Source organism: Saccostrea cucullata, unplaced genomic scaffold, assembly GCF_032062105.1.
Source record: "Saccostrea cucullata isolate Sc308-1 unplaced genomic scaffold, CSIRO_AGI_Scuc_v1 ctg3887, whole genome shotgun sequence".
NCBI classification, from domain to species: Eukaryota; Metazoa; Mollusca; class Bivalvia; order Ostreida; family Ostreidae; genus Saccostrea; species Saccostrea cuccullata.
In genome coordinates, this window is record NW_026935181.1 from 42437 (window position 1) to 62996 (window position 20560).

The 20560-nt window shown below is 34.1% G+C and overlaps 1 protein-coding gene and 1 long non-coding RNA gene across 2 annotated transcripts; one reads left to right on the plus strand and one right to left on the minus strand.

Annotated features, from left to right (window-relative positions):
• Positions 1-10573: 10573 nt before the first annotated feature.
• Positions 10574-11052, plus strand: LOC134242089 (uncharacterized). Its single transcript, XR_009986802.1, has 2 exons — positions 10574-10675; positions 10822-11052. It is a non-coding gene; the product is annotated as an uncharacterized LOC134242089 (long non-coding RNA).
• Positions 11053-11787: 735 nt separating this feature from the next.
• On the minus strand, positions 11788-20414 carry LOC134242090 (uncharacterized). Its single transcript, XM_062724109.1, has 4 exons — positions 20361-20414; positions 18093-18310; positions 17554-17697; positions 11788-12020 (listed from the first exon to the last, which is right to left on the minus strand). Exons 2-4 carry the CDS (start codon positions 18298-18300, stop codon positions 11860-11862), a joined length of 513 nt encoding a protein of 170 aa, XP_062580093.1. The 5' UTR covers positions 18301-18310; positions 20361-20414; the 3' UTR covers positions 11788-11859.
• Between the last annotated feature and the right edge of the window lie 146 nt (positions 20415-20560).

A 20560-nucleotide genomic window follows, 5' to 3' on the forward strand; every position in this document is an offset into this window, starting at 1 on the left:
ATGTTAGAACAATGTTTACACATTTACTTAGCACTTATTTAAAAAATGAAGATATATTGAAATAGTTTTAAAGAATTAATTTGTCGATATATATTTTGATCAATGATGAAATAAGCAATTAAATGTTTTACTTTCCTATTTGTAAGCATTATGTGTCCAGTGGCAAGGAGCTTTTTAGGATAGCATAAAGAAAAATGTACAAATGTTTATAATTGATTTATCCAAAAAAAAATTTTTTTTTAAAATTTCCTTCTCCTACTAGAACTTTTTCATGAATGATGTTCGTAACTAAACCTAGAAAAAAAAAAATGCTGGCCTTATGTTGAAGAAAGGGGCCTCTTTCAAAATAGATAATTTCAGGGCTGCTGTGTCAGGGGTACCGGGGGAGATTAAATCATGAACCAAATACAATTTGCTGGAAAGTTGTTACATGATACTCAGGTGACCTATAAGGCCCGTGGGCCTCTTGTTATGCTTTAAGACTAGGATTGAAGGGTGTACCACCAATACAGAGCGAAACATCTTTGCCACAGACCTGGCATATTCCCCAGACAATGGAGGATTTGGAACCAACGCCTGTACATAGTTTGGGAATTTGCATGGTATTTTTAGGTCACCTGAGTAACTCAGGTGACCTATTGCTATCTGTTTTCGTCCGGCGTCGTGTGTTAACATTTGAACATTTTCAGCTTCTTCTCTGAAACCACTGAACCAATTTCAACCAAATTTAGTATACAGCATCTATGGGTAGAGGGGAACAAAAATTGTGAATTTCATGATCCCTGCCCCCCTGGGGCCTGAGGGGTGGGGCCAAAACCACTAAAATTATTGCAATCTTTAAAAATCTTTTTCTTTACTCCTGGACATCAAGCAGGCAAACTGTTGACATGAATGTAATGAGCATTGAGTCCTCTACCAAAATTGTGAAATTCATGGCCCCAGGGTCAGGGGTTCTAGTGGTAGGGCGGGGCTCTATAGATTATATAGTGAACACGCATTATTTCTTTGAAAATCTTCTTCCCTGCTCCTGGGTATTAAATAAACTAAAGAAGCACATAGTTATGATGAGCAAGAGTGCCTCTTCCAGATTTGTGAATTTTATGGCCCCAGGGTCAGGGGTTCTGGTGTTGGGGCGGGGCTCTATTGATTATATAATGAAAATACATTTATTCTTTGAAAATCTTCTTCTCTGCTTCTGGGTAATAAATAAACTAACTAAGCACATAGTTATGATAAGAGTGCTTTTTCCAAAATTTTGAATTTTATGGCCCCAGGGTCAGGGGTTCTGGTGCTAGGGCGGGGCTCTATTGATTATATTGTGAAAATGCATTAATTCTTTGAAAATCTTTTTCTCTGCTTCTTTGTATTAAATAAGCTAACAAATTACATAGTTATGATGAGCAAGAGGGCCTCCTACAAAATTGTGAATTATGTGGCCCCAGGGTCAGGGGTTCTGGTGTTAGGGCAGGGCTCTATTGATTATATAGTGAAAATTCATTATTCTTTGAAAATCTTCTTTTCTGCTTCTGGGTATTAAATAAACTTAACTAAGGACATAGTTATGATGAGCAAGAGTGCCTCTTCCAAAATTGTGAATTTTATGGCCCCAGGGTTAGGAGTTCTGGTGTTAGGGCGGGGCTATGTTGATTATATAGTAAAAATACATTAATTCTTTAAAAATATTTTCCCTTTGCTTCTGGGTTTTATGCCAATGATCCAAGTATATATATATTTATGATGAGAGGTGCATCTAGCAAAGTGTTTTTTATGCCCCCAGGGTCAGAGAGGGAGGGGAGATTACATAGTCTGAAAATAAATTAATGCTTTGAATCTGCTCTTTGGTATTAATCAACCATTTTATGATAAAATTGGCAAAATTTTGAAATATGTGGCCCATGGGTCAGTGGTTCCTTTAGGTGAGGTGCACAACTGGGTATAAAGTGGAAGTGCATTTTCTCTTTGTTACTCTGATCTACCTCTAGGTATTAAGTAAATAGAGTAAGCATGCTAAGTAAATAATTATGATAAGCAATGGTGCCTCTTTCAAAATTATAAATTGTGCATTTCATGGCCTCTGGTTTAAAACACGAACCAAATTTAATTGTTTGAAATATTAGTTGTTACACAATACTCAGGTGACCTATAAGGCCCGTGGGCCTCTTGTTGAATAAAGAATATATTTTTTTATTTTACATCCTAAAAATATTTCATGTAGTTAAGATAACATTCAATTAATATTCACCAAAGAAATCCCTTGCCAACCAAGGCAGTACCTGGCTTTGTTAAAAATTGAATGGTTTTCATGGGGGTAAAACTTATATAGCAGTATAAAGCTATACAGACATAAATTCTGCATTTGACATATTTTCTTCTATCACCTTTGTCAAGCAATGTTAATTGCGACATTTAATCATGCTAGTACAGGACATGGTTTCTTCGTGTAGAGGGTAATAGTGTTCTTTAAAAAATGTTTGAATATTATACATGTTGTATATTGGTAAATGTGATATTTTTCTTTAATAATTTCACAGGTGAACCCTAGATTGATTGATTGAATGCTGTTTAACATCCCTTTCCAGAATATTCCACTGATATGGAGACGTCACCATTGACGGTGAAGGGCTGCAAATTTAGGCCTATGCTCGGCACTTACGGCCTTTGAGCAAGGAGGGATCTTTATCGTGCCACACCTGCTGTGAAACGGGGCCTCGGTTTATACGGTCTCATCCGAAGGACCGCCCCATTTCGTCGCCTTTTACGACAAGAAAAGGGGGTTGAGGACCTATTCTAACCCGGATCTCCACGGGGCGTGAACACTAGAAAGGAACCACCAAAGAAAAAAAGGCGAATGACTGAGGGAGTGTTACCAAACCTGTACTGTCCAATGCAGACAATTCCAAGTGAACAGTTCAGAAGCACATTGCTCAAGAATCTATCAACACTGAAAAGTGATGCTCAGATTGTTCGCTTATTATCATTTTCAGATGTCATTGAATCTCCATCCAAATTTGGACCAGTACCAAAAAGTTCCATACTTTCTTACCAACAGAAACGGCTGACTGTTATTGGTGACATTATCAATAACGATGAACAGCAAAATTTTCCAGAATTTGTAATTAATCCAAGTTCTCGTTACCTTGGAGCATCTCCTGACAGAAAGATTTTTGATCCAAATTCTACCCCACAATATGGGCTCCTGGAGATCAAATGTCCTAACAGATTCTTTCCAGGAATGTGTATACATGTGCCTTAAAATTACCAATGATGGGACTTACAAACTGAAGCAATCTCACCAGTACTACTACCAAGTGATGGGGCAGATGGGTCTTACTGGACTCCAGTGGTTCGACTTTTTTGTGAAATGTAGACATGATTATCATAAGGAGAGGAATGCAGAGAAGTGGTTAGAAATCAAGTTGTCTCTGGACAAATTTTACTTCGATTATCTTTTGTCTGAAATTCTTAAAATGAAGTAATATCTATTTTACTTGACATTACTCATATTGAATACTATTATTCGGAATTAATTGAACATAACAATAAGAAATTAACATTGCTTTTGTGTGTAATACATACAATTTTAATGCATACATGTACAAAGAGGCGTGCTATATCATGTGTTTGTGCAACCTCACTATCAGAAAATTTTCCCTTTTCACCTAGAAAAGGGGGTATTATCAAAGACGCATGATGTTTGTCTAATAGGTCAGCTATCAAAAATCCTTTGTCAGCCATTACTTGATCGTTAGGTTCTAACAGGTCCACAATTCATGATAATGCAGTTATAGCCTTATCATTGATGCTTCCTGTATACAGTGAGCTAATGAATGACACAGCACCACATGGAGTTATCCCAATCAAGCTCTTAAACGTTGTGCGACTCTTGTAATTAGAGTAAGTTTCAGAATTTAACACTTTTGAGCTAGGGGTTTGAACTTTAATTTCAGTACAATCCAAGATGACTCTGACTTGGGGATATGACTCTTTAAAACAAGCAGGCATGTTACTGTCAATCACACAACGAGGTGTCCAAATAGGTAAACAACCCAGCATAGTATTAGACCAAGTTATTAAAATTCTACTAACTGAAGACTGAGATTTATTAAATCGAACAGCCAAATCCTGTTCTGGGGATTTCCAGGCGAATATACTTGGTACACTTCCTGGCCATACCATTCAATGACCGACGTACTTCAGTTTGTAGAAAATGAGTTGAACACGCCCTGGTAGCATCCGATATCTAAGAAAAAAAATCATATCAATAATTTCTGATTTGTGTTCCAAATTTGTTCATTATTAAAACATAAATTCATATACAAATATAGAAAAGAATATAAACTTATCATATATTAAGCTTACAACAATTCTAGAACTTTGATTGAATGGTGTAATACTAAGTAGTCATTATGTCAGTTTTTTCCAAGTATTAAAATTATTTACGAAAGTCAACACTTGTCAACGTCGTGTCATACACGATGTACTTACTCTGAAGTGTGGCACTACATCCCCTTTGGATTTTAATAATCCACTCTTTCCTTTTAATTTTGTCTGTTGGGAACATGTGAATGGATATTTGTCTGTCGTTGTCATACCGCGAATCATTGTTGGATTTATTTCTACAAGTGGTAATCCTACTTATACTCATACATCCCTTTTAAGGAAGAAATTCTTAAAAATCACCTGTCTGTTTTGAATACTTTTAATATTCCACAGAGCCAAAATGAATATGAACTACCTTATGTATATTGGATTCCAAAACTTCATAAAAATCCTTACAAACAAAGATATATTGCAGGTTCCATTAATTGTTCAACCAAGCCTCTCGTTACTCCTCACTAAGATATTGACAGTAGTGAAGGAAAAACTTCAAGAGTACTGTGCAACTGTATATTCAAGAAGACTATAGGGGTGTGAATCAGATGTGGATACTAAAAAATTCTAAAAAAAAAAAACTTTTGGACACTTTGAAATCACAAGACTTTACAAAAATCAACAGCTTAAAAACTTACGACTTTTCAACTTTATACACAACAATTCCCCACGACAAATTAAAATCCAGGCTTTTTGATATCATTGACAGCTGCTTCTTCAATAAAAATGGAACTCGTAAATTTATTTACCTCCTCATTGGTCATTTGCAAAATTATTTTGTTAAAACAGACTCTGATTGCACACATAAGTACTCTGAAGTTGACACCAAGAAGATGCTTGAGTTTCTGATTGACAACATATGTGGTTTTTGGAGACCAGGTATTCCAACAGTCTATTGGAATTCCCATGGGTACAAATTGCGCTCCGTTATGAGCAGACTTATTTTTATATTCATATAAAGCAGAATTTATGCAAAATCTTATGAGTGAAAAGAAGAAACCACTTTCTGTGGCCTTCAACTCGACATTTAGATATATCGACGACGTATTGTCAATTAATAATGGTAATTTCCATTCCTACGTCGATACGATATATCCTGGTGAGCTTGAGATAAAAGATACCATAGAGTCCGACACTTCTGTTTCATACTTGGATATTTTACTTGAAAAAGACACTAATGGTAATCTAACAACCAAACTATATGATTAACGTGATGACTTTAACTTTTCTATCGTCAACTTCCCTTACTTATGCAGCAATATACCTTCATCACCTGCATACTGAGTATATATATCTCAGTTGATTCGATACGCAAGAGCATGCTCTACGTATGAACAATTTCTAAAACGAGGTAAATTATTGACAAGCAAGTTGACGAAACAAGAATATCAGCAGTCTCGTTTAAAGTCTTCATTTCCTAAGTTCTGTGATCGATACAATGACCTTGTCAGCAAATACAGTTTATCATTGAGTCAAATGCTGACTGACGTTTTTCATACCAATTGTTAGTCCATTATTTATACACTGAATTGACGACGGATTTTTCCCGTTATTTCCTGATCATGACAAGGAGCACACGGCGGGTATGGCCGGTCGGCAGGGGATGCTCACTCCTCCATGGCACCTGATCCCACCTCTGATGTTTCGGGGTCCGTGTTTGCTCTGCTCTTATTTTGTATTGTTTTATGGACTTTGAGATTACATACTGTTCGTTATCTCCATATCCTTCTTGCACAATGGGACACAACAATGATACGCTGTACCCGTATTGTTTGCACATGTACTGGAACTCGCCATCTTGTTTGCTTCCGAGCCTCGTTTTGAAATTCGATGACGCAATCCGTGAATAAGGAGTATTGTTGGAAAGTTGTTACATTATACTCAGGTGATCTATAAAGCCCGTGGGCCTCTTGTTTTTATAGATTTAAATATTACCTTAATTTTTTTATATATATTTATTTCGCATCTTTTGATTTTATAAATACTTTTTTAATTCCCCGTAGTTCAAATTAGAAAAAAAAAATAAAGATGGGCTTGGCTGAACGTTATAGTTTTCTGCTCTGTCAGATAAACAACATGCTTATTATCAATTTGAAGTTTCTTAAATGAAACATGTGGAGATAACAAACAGTATTCAAGATCAAAAGTCCTTAAAACAATACAAAATAAGAGCAGAGCAAACATGGACCTTCAAAACATCAGAGGCGGGATCAGGTGCAATGGAGGAGCGAGCATAGTTTCAAGTATAACATTTTTAAGATAGATTTTTTATCTTGCAGTGTTGAAATCATCGTGCTATGGCGTGTTTACCATCAACAAACAGGTTTTGAAAAAGTTGAGAAGGAAAGCGACTTTCTGAACAGAGAAGTGGTTTACCCATGACCTTATACAAACAAAAAAAAATTTGAAGAATGTTTTTTATTCCTTTTGATATCTAGTAGACTTTAAGAAGTTTTTTTTTTTTTTGGTGGGGGGGGGTTCAATGTTATCAGTTTCAAACGTTGAATGTGCCGAATGTTTGAACAAACATGGGTGCTTAGTATGTCTTTTCCATAAGCCTTTGAAATCTATTGTTGTGCCAAATTTATTACGCATTACAGGCGAACCGAATAAGGAAACTATTAGCAGATAGTTTAAAGTGTAGAATTACGGTGCATATGCGTAAAAATTAATGAAAGGATAATTCGAAAGTTGAATTTACACGGTAATATGACATTCATTAATCACCATCACTTGTCATCAAACAAATAAAAGACTTTAGTACTGTGAGCACTGAGTTCACTAAATGATACCTGCGCCTCCCATATCATTATGATGGAAAAATCCATGTTTTGTTCTTGGAGACACGAAATAATAGTAAAAAAAATAAAATAGGAGGTGCAGAATGGTATTATGTAATTAAAAAAAAATCTGTGAAAGTATCATCAAATTTTCTTCAATGGTATAGGAGGAGTTGCGGATAAAATACGAGTACACTTCAATATTTATAAAAAGAATGACCGTGTTCATGTTTTGCTATGGGAAACCCAAAAATGTGTCCGACCAAAAAGTAAAATTGAAGATGCACAAAGGCACTATATAACACAGATTCTGTGGACGTTTCGTTAAAATTCATACAGTAGTATAAGAAGAATTGTGGAAAAGAGTTTGGTACCCTAGAGCGTGACAGCCGGATGGACATCTCGATCACTATATACCCTCCCACATTTCAAGTGGAGGGTTAAATGGTGCATTATTAACTCATTTTTGAGAGCCTCTGTTGGTATATTTTCTGATACTAGGTGTTGACCTCTTAAATGAGTTAATTGGAAATCTCAACTCAAATTAAACTTCTGTGTAATTCATTTTTTATACCCCGCTTGAAATAAGACAATATATAGTAATCGGGAGAGAAACTGACAACCATTTGAAGTGCTGATTGATCATCTCAATAAATACTTGAACCCTAAACCCCTTGTTATTGCAGAAAATTTCCGGTTCCACAAGCGGAACGAAAATCAAGGCGAAACAATTTTAAAGTACAAAGCTGATCTGCACAATCTCCCAATTATAATACATTGCAATTTTGTTGATCATTCAGGTAATATACCACGTGTTATATTTGTGTGAGGCCTACGTGATAAACACATCCAAAAAAAACCTTTTATCAAAGGATGATCTGACCTTGGACAAAGCTATAAAGACAACAGTAGCAAATGGAAACAACGACCAACAATGTACACACAAAAACATTCACATCTAAGAGACCACACATACAAAAGAATGTACCTATGCAACTTTGTTTTCGATGCGAGGGTGACCATAAACCAGATAAGTGTAAACATATCAATACTGTGTGACGTTTTTGTTCAATTAATGTACACATCGAGAAGGGGTGCCTGGGGAAACGCAGAGATAGTTTGCAACAACACCAAGATATCAACACCAGAATCGAATGATGACCAAATCCTACATATCGATGTGAAAAGCATACAGGGGACACAGTCGAAACCCATTATCGTGAAATCCACTGTAGCTGGTAGATTTTTTCGCATGGAGCTGGACACAGGCACGACTTCAGATGTAAGAGATCATATATACAACCTGTAGCACACTGTGAGTTTGCAACGCCAAATGTTCCAGTCCTGAAAAAGAATGGTGAGATTCGCATATGTGGTGATTATTGAGTCACATTTAACCCAGATTTGAAAGGGATCAATATCCGCTACCTAAAATTGATGATATCTTTGCCAATCTCTCTGGAGGGAAGAAGTTCTCGCAAATTGATCTTACCAAAGCATACCATCATTTGGAGTTTGATAAAGCATCGAAACAACTCCTCGTGATCAACTGAATGAAGTGGTTTCTGACAAGGCCCGCAATTTATTTCGCCAAAATTTAAACCAGAAGTCTCTGTCGAGACTGAAGCTCTACTGGTTTGTAGTTATAATAAAGAAAGAGAAAAGTAGCAGTTATGATATAAAACTTTACAAAAGCAATAAATAGAATAATGACAAAAACCGATACACAGAATTATGTATCTTAGTGTAGTCTACTTGTGTGCCAAGTTATATTGAAATCAGACCAAAACTGTAGGAGGAGTAGCATTTTAAATGTATTTCTAAGAAATTTCTTTTTTAAGTAACAACAGCAACACCGTTCATTGAAACAAAAACCTATAAACAGAATTAAGTGTCTTAGTGTAGTCTACTTGTGTGCCAAGTTATATTGAAATCAGACCAAAACTGTAGGAGGAGTAGCATTTTGAAGGTTTTTCACAGAATTTTCTATTTTTAGTAACAACGGCAACAATGTTCTTTGAAATCAAAAACCAATATACAGAATTATGTATCTTAGTGAAGTCTACTTGTGTGCCAAGTTATAATAAAATCAGTCCAAAACTGTAGGAGGAGTAGCATTTTGAAAGTATTTTTTTATTTCTATTTTTAGTAACAATGGCAACACCGTTCATGGAAATCAAAAACCACTAAACAGAATTATGTATCTTAGTGTAATCTACTTGTGTGCCAAGTTATATTGAAATCAGATTTAAACTGTAGGAGGAGTAGCATTTTGAATGATTTTCACAAAAAATTCTATTTTTAGTAACACCAGCAACACCATTCATCGAAATCAAAAACCGATAAACGGAATGATGTATCTTAGTATAGTCTACTTGTGTGCCAAGTTATATTGAAATTAGACCAAAACTGTAGGAGGAGTAGCATTTTGAATGATTTTCACAAAAAAATTCTATTTTTAGTAACAACGGCAACACCGTTCACGGAAATCAAAAACCGATACACAGAATTATGTATCTTAGTGTAGTCTACTTGTATGCCAAGTCATATTGAAATCAGACCAAAACTGTAGGAGGAGTAGCATTTTGAATGATTTTCACAAAAATTTCTATTTTTAGTAACAACAGCAACACCGTTCATCGAAATCAAAAACCGATATACAGAATTATGTATCTTAGTGTAGTCTACTTGTGTGCCAAGTTATATTGAAATCAGACCAAAACTGTAGGAGGAGTAGCATTTTGAAAAATTGTTTACAGACGGACAGACAGACAGACAGACAGACAGACGGACGGACGACGGACGCATTACTATCGCATAAGCTCTTCTGGTCTCTGACCAGTAGAGCTAAAAATCATGGCCCAGAATTGAATAAGACACACAACATCGTACCATCCTCGCACAAATAGACAAGCTGAAAGATTTGTACAATCTTTCAAACGCACAATCAAAAGTGCTGACAACAACAAATCCCTAACCCCGAACCAAAAGTTAATATGCTTTCCTTTTCAAGTATTGCACAACTCCTCACGCAACAACGAATGCAAATCCAGTCCATAATGATGTATGGTCGAAACGTCCTAGAGCTTGTGAAAAGAAACACTGACAAAGTTCACAAGAAGCAACATGATGTGCCAAAACATGTCAGACCTCATATCCATGAATTCAAAAATGGTCAATCTGAACTAGTCCGTACAGGGAAGGAAGGAGATAGACTAAAGGAAACGTACTTCGAGGACCGGTTCATTGTCTTATCAAGTCGATGTGAATGGTTCAACATGGCGCATGCACGTTGACCAAATGGAATAGATCGTATTACAGAGTGATGTACGAAGTGAACTTCCTCTAGCCTTGTATGTGCGCTGCCCGATATATCTTTAAGTTCCTGAGAAACCTACCATGTCACTATTGAAAGAAAAACCAGTACCGTTAGGTACGAAACACTTGATACCGCTGCCAAAACCAGACAACATAACAAATCGTTATCTGCAACGTATCCGAAAACCAAACCAGAGACTTGACTTGTAATTATATTTAATCATATGATCAACAGTTAAAATTAGATTTCATGTGTCTCAGCTGTTTCTAGTCATATGAAAGTATTATTTTGTTCTTGATCTTGCCATGTGCTGCAATTGCTAAAGTTCTATTTATCTGCTTCCTATTTTAGTCTGATGTTTATCATACATTGAAACATTAACGAACTTTATCCTGGAAGTTAACTTTTTAAAATTTTTATACGTTCTCTTAATAGTATTCATCTTTAAAGGGGGTTGTTGAGTATATAATCCGGAAATGTGCGTGTCCGTTTGTCATGCATACTGCCATAGTAATTGATGTTTTCTACGTCATAATTATGTGTAATCTTTTGTGTGTAGTTCGAATGAATGGAGTAGCCTAACACGTGCTCTAGTGTTTTCTTCTTCTTTAATGATATTTTGGCCCCAAAATTACATGTACAACAGTCATGATAATTTTTTTTATTGATGGTTGATTGTGAGGCAGCTCTGTGGTAAACCAGCAAATTGATCATTGCGACCAGAAGCGCCAAATTAAGCAAACAAAATAAAATTAACGCGTCTGCTGTTTGTTGTAAATAAAGGGAATCTAAAATATATCGATTTTATTTTCGTCTTGTCAGACATAAAATATATGCTTAAATGATTTTATTAAAAAATAAATAATAGTATTCAGCGATTTTCAATTTTAGCAAAATTATTTGAATTAGATTTTATGATAGTTATTTACTAACATAAATAAAATTAATCAGCTGTATCTCAAAATTATATTTTAGATAAGCAAAATTGAATGTTAGATGTATTTACCGACTTATAATGTTTCATGCATAACATTATCCATTATAAATGATGTTTGTTTGCGATGATGATTTAAACTGATAACGGCCCATTATTACATTAACTTTTTTTTTTACATAATTTTTTTGTCCTGCTTCTTATATACTTGTTACACAAACATGGACAATGTATGCGTACGTTATGAGGCAAATAATTTTTTTTTTAAATATAATCTAGTTTCATATATCATTTGATTATAATCTAGTTTCATATATCATTTGATGATAATGAGTTAATTGCACTCGGATTTCTAATATTTATAAAAGATTAAAAACACCGGATTGTATGCTAGTATGTCTAATTCTTTTTTTTTATTTTCAAAATATTTCATACAAAAGTAGTTTGCAATTTAGTTATCCTTTAATGATCTCAACCAACATGACGGCCCCTGCACCTATCGCTGCTATCATTCCTATAATGCTAAAGGCGAAAGCAAAGTGGTAATCGAAGTCGAACGGTGACAAGTCCTTCGCTCGGGCTGCATATATTGCTATTGAAATAAGGATAAACACCGCTACAAAAAAGAAAACACAAATAATTCGTAATTAACTGGAGAAAAATATGTTAATCTGCATATAACAAAGCTCGTCTTAAAAATGATTGACTGATTCTTTCACTTGATATTAAGGATGCCTGTTGCTCAGCCAGGAAAAGTAATTGTTGAAATTCTCTGTCATTTTCTGAGTAAATTCAAACTTTTAAATAAGATCTTGTATACTGATTAGCATGAAATGAGACTGGAAGTTAATTGTAAAAATTGTAATAATACATGTTACCAATGGCATGTATACAACATAGTCCATAAAATTCAAGTATAAAAAAAATTATGTAAACCTTAAAAAAAAATCAACAACAAAACGTTTTATTTTTCGGATGCTTTGATAATTGATTTTCAGTCTAAATAAATCGTTATTAAATTTTTAAATCAAAAAGTTCTAATTTACAATTTTTCACATTTCTTTTACATATACAGTTACGAACTTAAAGATTTCATCATTTTCCATCTATGATATGATGGAATATAACATAAGGAAAAAAATCTTTCAATAGTCATTATTTTTCTTAATTCTCAATACTCTTCACAATAAATACAAATGTGAAATATGAAATGAAAGGTCTTGTCTCTAGGATTATACATTTGAAATATAAAAGCCCTAGCCTTTACTGTTCAAAAGATATGACCAAGGTTAAAGTTTTTTTTTAAGTACGGAAATCTCTAAGGTCAAGGTCAAAAGGTCAAAAGTGTTGGTTTCAAATGAAAGGTCTTGCCAATAAAAATTGATTTTTAAATATGAAATTCCTAGTATCCACCGTTTAAAAATAAGAGTCAAAGTAAAATTTGGAATTTTTGTGTAAAAAAGGGTCATATTCAAAGGTCAAGGTCAAAGTGTCAAGGTTTTTGGTATAAAATGAAAGGTCTTGTCACAAGGATCTAATAGGTGAAATATGACACCCCAATTCCTAACCCTTCAAAAATTATGGTCAAGGTTGTATTTTTAAAGTAGGTCAAACTCCAAGGTCAAAGGGTCAAGGTTCTTGGTAGCCAATGAAGCGTCTTCTCACAAGAATTACATGTGTGAAGTATTAAAGCCATATCCCCTACCGTTCAAAAGTTATGGCCAAGGTTTAAGTTTTTTTCATAAGTACGTGAATCGTCAAGGTCAAAAGGTCAAGGTTGGTGGTATCCAATGAAAGGCCTTGCCACAAACAATACATATATCAAGTATAAATGTCCTGGTATGTACTGTTCATAAGATGTGGCCAAAGTAAAAGTTCAAATTTTTTTGTGTAAAAGTGGGTCAATCCTCAAGGTCAAAAGGTCAAATTTGGTGGTACCCAAAAGAAGGTCTTGTCACAAGGAATACACATGTGAAATATGAATGTCATAGCTCCACTAAATCAAAGGTTATGGACAAGGTTAAAGTTTTTGCAGAAAAACAGAGAGACAGACGGACACGACAAAAACTATATACCCCCGAAACTTCGTTTACGGGGGATTAAAAATAGGGGCCCTACCAGCTTTTTAACTTAATTGCAGTCAAACAGGTGGTAAAACCGTTATCACCCTTCGCTTAGGGCCATGTTAAAGTACAGAAAATACAGAAGTTACTTGAGCTGCACTGTTTCTATGTGGCAAAGGACTGCTTTCAAAGGAATGAATTAATACAAAGAGGACTGCATTTAACAATAAACGATGAAAAGCCATTTGGAATATATCAGCCAGGATCAAGTCAAAATCCCATCTATTATTTTGCGTCAATTATGTTTTAAGTAAGTGAAACAAAACTACATGTTAGTTAACCCCTTCCATGGCACAGATTTTAAGCATTCCTGAACAAATTGATGTTAAGATTTCAATGCATTTTTTCGGGTATTTCTTGTAATGTTTCTATATACCAATGTTTATTTATTCTGAAAGCAGGTATTGTGTAGTTTTTGAAAATGATCATAAAAATATCATTTCAGTTGCCATGGCAACGAACTACAACCACGCATTATCATTAATCAAATATAGAGTTTCATTCTTTTTATGCCCCCGTAAACGAAGTTTTGGGAGTATATAAGTTTCGGGGGTATATAGTTTTTGTCGTGTCCGTCTGTCTGCCTCATTGTCTCTCTCTCTGTCTCTCTGTTTGTCTGTTTGTCCGCAAAAACTTTAACCTTTCCCTTAACTCTTGATTAAGTGGAGCCATGACTTTCAAATTTCAAAGGTGTATTTCTTGTGACAAGACCTTTCTTTGGGTACCACCAAATTTGACCTTTTTACCTTGACCTTGGATTTTGACCAAATTATACATGAAAATTTTAAACTTTTACTTTGGCCATATCTTTTGAACAGTAGATACCAGGACATTTATACTTCACATATGTAATCTTTGTTAAAAGACCTTTCATTGGATACCAACAACCTTGACCCTTTGACCTTGACCTTATAGATTTCCGTACTTGTGAAAAAACTTTAACCTTGGCCATAACTTTTGAACGGTAAGGTATAGGGCTTTCATACTTCATAAATGTAATCCTTGTGAGAAGACCGTTTATTAAATACAAAGAACTTTGGCCTTGACCTTTGAGATTGATCTACTTTAAATAAGCAAACTTTGACCATAACTTTTAAAGGTTTAGGGCTAGTGCTTTCATACTTAACATATCTAATTCTTGTGACAAGACCTTTCATTTCATAACAAGAACTTTGACCTTGGAAATTGACCTACTTTTTAAAAAATTGAACCTTGGCCATTACTTCTGAACTTTTAGGGCTTGGGCTTTCATGCTCTACATAAGTATTCTACGTGGCAAGGCCTTTCATTTGATACCAATTTGCATTGACATTTTGACCTTGACCTTGGAGAGTTTGTACTTATTGAAAAAAAACTTTAACATTGGCTTATTTTCAAATTTCACAATTGTTTTCCAGTGAGAATACCCTACTTTTGGTACCAATTAATTAAATATGCATTTAAGAAAAGTTTAATCTTTGATATGTTGCCATACGTGGGCATCAGTGTTTCACAAACACATCTTGTTTTTTTTTTTTTTTGTCCCCGGCTTGAAAAGTGGGGGATATTAATTTGGGTTTGTCCGTCCGTCCGTCTGTCCGTCCGTCCGTCCGTCTTTCTGTCTGTCTGTAACGCTTTCGTTTCCACACGATATCTCGAGAACCCTTTGAGCTTTTGCAATGAAATTTAGCATAGCAACTCCCTATGCACTAAAGAAGACCCCTATTGATTTTGAGGTCAAAAGGTCAAGGTCATAAATAAGCAAATTCTGTCTGTTAAAAAACTTTCGTTTCCACACGATATCTCTAGAACCATTTGAGCTATTGCAATGAAATTTTACATAACAACTCCATGTGGCCTAATGAAGACCCCTGTTGATTTTGAGGTCAAAAGGTCAAAGTTCAAGGTCGTAAATGTATACATTCTGTCTGTGTGTAACACTATCATTTCCGGGCGATATTTCAAGAAGATTTTGAGCTTATGCAATGTAATTTTATACCAAAACTCCCTAGGACGTCTCTCGCCCCTCTCAAAGTGCCCCGCCCCGTTTGTTAAATATTAGTATTTATAGTATTACTTGTCGCTATTTTTAGCGCAGGGGCATGAGGAGAGTTATTGCGTATAAAACAGGTTCTCAGCGGACTTTATGTTCTTATTACATCTATTAGAACTGTTTGATAAAGGCTAAATAAATCAAACACCATGGATTGTGTAAAATTTTGAGAATACCGAACATGAAAACATGAATATATACATGTATGTGACTTCAATTCTGCATATACTTCACACCTTGTAAAGCGACACCGTGGTGTAGTGGTTATGTCTCTCGCTTCGAATGTGAGAGGTCCCGGGATCGATTCTCAGTCGATCCTTTCATTTTTTTTTTCTAAATACCTTCTTTTTTTTTTTTTTTACTAAATGATAGTATTCAGCATGTGAAATGAAAAATTTATGAGGTTATAAAATCATCATTACAGTGTGATAAATATTCCATATAAAAAATCTTCTATACACATAATAAAGAATAAGCAATCAAATCTTTATATGCATATTGACATACATGTATTTTATTTCCTTCCGTATACATGTATACATTTAATAATTCTACAAATTCAGTCAGGGGGAGCCGACTTTTTCCCTAAGCGGGGGACACGAATTCTCTGAATTAGCTTGTTTTTTTTTTTTTTTTTCTTAAAGCCGCTTAATCCGAAACAGGCACATATTATCTTACACAGTAAAAGTACGTCATTTTATAAAAAATATATATAAATAAATTATAAGATTGATTTAATAGTTTATTACTACAATCCTTACAAGGAAAATATATATCAAAAACCTTATTGACAAACAGATATTCCTGACGGGAATTTAAGATCTGTCGTGGAGTCACCTTTGAAAAAAATAAATTTATTGGTTATATCTAATTATGAAGAACAAACTGAGGTGTTTTTTTTTCATTAGTAGAAGCCAAAATATATCTTTAAAAAATTAAGAAATTAATTGAATATAATCCACAGTAATTTTTATGGCCCCAGGGTCAGGGGTTCTGGTGTTAGGGCGGGGCTCAATTGATTCTATAGTGAAAATGCATTATTTCTTTGAAAATTTTCTCTGCTCTGCCTTTGGGTATTAAATAAACTAACTAAGCACATAGTTATAATGAGCAAGAATGCCTCTTTTCAAATTGTGAATTTTATGGCCTCAGGGTCAGGGGTTCTGGTGTAAGGCTGGGGGGCTCTTTTGATTATATAGTTATATAGTGGAAATATATACATGAAAACCTTTTCCTTTGCTCCAGGGTATTATGCCAATGTTCTAAGTACATATATTTATGATGGAAAACGGGAGCATCTAGCAAAATGGTTAATTTCATGCCCCGTGGGTCAAGGGTATTGGGGAAGGGGGTACATAGTCTGAAAATAAATTAATGCTTTGAAATCTGCTCTTTGGTATTAATCAACCCTTTATGATGAAATAAAATTTATGAAAAAATTTCCAAAATTTTGAAATCAGTGGCCCCGGGGTCAGTGGTTCCTTTTGGATGGGGTGTATAACTGGTTATAAAGTGGAAGTGCATTTTCTCTTTGTTAGTCTGATATAATATCTCTGGGTATAAAGTAACTAGAGTAAGCATGCTAAGTGTATAATTATAATAAGCAATGGTGCCTATTTCAAAATTGTGAATTTCATGGCCTCTGGTTCAAAACAGGAACCAAATTCAATTGTTCGAAATTTTTTACACCATACTCAGGTGACCTATAAGGCCCGTGGGCCTCTTGTTGTTCACACTATACTTGTTTTTCAAGTCAGATGCGTAGAAATGTGTATATGCCATGAAAGGGATTGAACAATCACTTTAAAATATATCTTGTTGCCTATCTACACAATTTTGCATCTGAACAATGTGACCTTATTGCGAAAAACCATGTGAGTTTAAACAATGAACGGAGCTGTATATTTATAACACTATAAGAGCCTTTAAATTATGACAAAATGAAATAAAAAAAAATAGAATCCCACAGATACCTCCTTAATTATGTCTCTCACCTCCAGCTAAAGCTGAACCAATTGCCCCGAATAAAATCGGTTTCATGTCTTTTAGAACGAACAGTTTTAACACCGTCATGATTGCTGCTGCCACCAATACCAGCAACCCAAGGATGCCCATTGCTCGGGCTGCGTTGATATCGTCTTTAAAAATATACATAATTATTTAATGGTAACATCTGATGTGTAAAACGCAACAGAAAAGAGTTTTAAATTTAATGTTTTTTCCCCAATAGTTTAGCATATATGTATTTACCTTTGATTTTGAAAACTTGGAATTTTGTATTCATCTCTTTTATTAATATCCTTAAGAATTAGTCTGACATTCAAAAAGATACATTAGACATCCATTTTGTTTAATAATTTTTTTACATCAAATTTTGTATTCATCTCTTTTATTAATATCCTTAAGAATTAGTCTGACATTCAAAAAGATACATTAGACATCCATTTTGTTTAATAATTTTTTTACATCAAATGCTTCCCATTCAAAAACAAATCTGAGGAAAAATCATAATAGATTTTTTTAAAGAATGTACCTGTATAACCATCTGGTATAGTCACATCGCTGCACGTGGTGTCTCCAGTCAAAACAATTTCAGTACATGACTTCCACAAGCCGGAATTACTTTTGAATGTCGTTGTCTCAATTAACATCCAATAAGGCGACGCTAATCCAATCAGTTGAAAGATAACTGCACATATTGTAAGCACCAGTGCAATAAGCAAAAATTTAGAGGCTTCCATATTTTTAGACCTGAAACAAATTGCACTTATGTTTCATAGATACATGTATCTACTTTACCAGAAATCGGAGAAAAATGCTACAAAAAGGGTAAATATAAGGACGAGTGTCTTATGAAATATGACGTAGGAATAATAAAAAATGACTTAATAGTAACAAAAATAATATATTAGGTTTCAGTGCATTTTGCCTCGAATCAGGAGACGAATGTTAAGTGAGGGCGAAGGACTCACTGAAGAAATATAATAGAAAAACCTTGTGCTACTGGGTTCGTTTGATGTTTTTCGCTATCAGAATTTGTCTATGAGTGCAGACCGTAGAATCAGGAACACAAAATACATGTAATAGTATACATGATTAATGAATTTTAGAATCTCATATTCCTTCAACCAACTTGAACATCTTTTCTACTAGCAATTGTGGGGTAGGGAGTCTTTCTGAAAAATATACCGGGTATATTTGCTAAGAGCCTCCTTCATTTCATAATTTTAATTCCTTAAAAAAATTTACCTCAAATAAATTTGCTTCATCCTCTTGAATTAGGTAAGACAAAGAAGTAAAATTATTAGGCTGACCACCGAGATGGCGGTCAAGGGAAATCACTTGGAGAGAAAATACGTCATATGAAACTATCTGTAGAGATGCAAACTGTTCACTTTGAAACATTTTTTTGTCGGACCCGAGTGTTTGTGTCTTACAGTACTTGCAAAGTGCTCTTCGAATTGTATAGAAAGCATTATTTAATGAAAATTCTTCAAACTTAAATTCATATAAGAAAATCTTTGGTAATGTTTCATGCGAAAGTTTGGAATATATATTTCTGCAACAGAAGAGGATGATTCAAGCAGATTTTTTTTTGGTCATTATCCTTAGACTCTTTTATATAATTATTTTTACATATAGATATGAATTATACCCGGGAGAGTGTTGAACTTTTTAATGTTCGATAGGCATACTTTTTTCTATTTATAGATGTTTTGTGAAGACTCCATATTGTTTTTTTTAAATCAACCTAAGACTTACAATAGATAATCCTATTCTTTATCCGTTGCTTTTCTGATCTATTTAATTTTGCATTTTACCAAAAAGTTTGAAGTTTCCGAATCTACTGCGCTTCATATGTGAACAATAATTATTTCATTATTTAGAAGATTCTGACACATTTGTCTTATATTTAGATACTTTACTTGATCAGGACGTAAAAGCTTTAATAAATATAACTATTTTTATTTAAACCAATGAGTTGATGCAAATTACCTTACCTTGGTCGGAATTTCTAAGATATATCATAGACGTAAAGTCTGATTGATTTTGATATTCGTAATTAAAAAAAAATAACTTTGATTTAAATACATGTACTTGATTTTTTCTCTCCTAATTCATTTTTCTATGTATCATTTTTCCCTAGATATTCGCAAGATTTTACAATAAATTACGAAGACCTTTTATCATAAAAATTAAGATTCAGATGTACCTCCAACTCAAATTCAGTTCAAAGGAAGCAAAAATCAATAAAGATTCATTCATGACACTGTTCAATTGATAAAAAATTTAAACCACTGAAATAGAAAAGCTGTAAATAGCTGCTTTCTGAAAGTGCAAGAAATTCTTTCCACAATAATGCCACATAAAAACATTATTTTTTATAAGTTAAGAATCCTGAAGCAGTGTTCACAGGTATGAAATTTAATTAGTTAATTTGATTTACTCTGTCAAATTTAATGTCAGTTTAACACACTTTTTTCCAAAAAAAGTTCAAAAGTATATGACAGAGTTTGCAAAGACATTTGTTAATATTTCTTGTTTAAACTTGCGCAAAAGTAATGACAGACCTGAAACATATATAAATACACAATATCGCAATACATACGGACTTTGAAAATAATAAATATTAACAAAATACTTTTTCTAAAGGCAATACTCACTTCGAAATATAAGAAAAAAATCACTAAGCCCAAAAATTGTATTTTCATAGTCTAAAAAACGTCTCTTTCAGAAATGAAAAAAATCTCTTAAACTTAGACTTCAAATTAAGTGCAAAATTTCATTGATAAAAAATTACCTTCAAAAGGTTACAAGGGGCAAGAGTTAAATTTCCCACTGTGGTAGGAATAGACCAGTGCTTCGGTATTTATAGAAGGAAAACCGGTTATTAGATTTCCTGGAAATACCGACTTATTGGCCAATGAAACTTATTTTATGAGAAGAATTTTTAAATGAATGGAAACCAAAGCACTCATATGCTACTAGCAATATATATTC

Excerpts from the sequence above, each read along its gene's own strand:
- LOC134242090 (XM_062724109.1), bottom strand. The coding sequence starts at position 18,300 with ATGGAAGCCTCTAAATTTTTGCTTATTGCACTGGTGCTTACAATATGT. Across the intron at positions 17,698-18,092 it reads TATACCAGATGGTTATACAG|ACGATATCAACGCAGCCCGA; the intron begins GTACATTCTTTA and ends ATATTTTTAAAG. Across the intron at positions 12,021-17,553 it reads TGGTTCAGCTTTAGCTGGAG|CGGTGTTTATCCTTATTTCA; the intron begins GTGAGAGACATA and ends TCTTTTTTGTAG.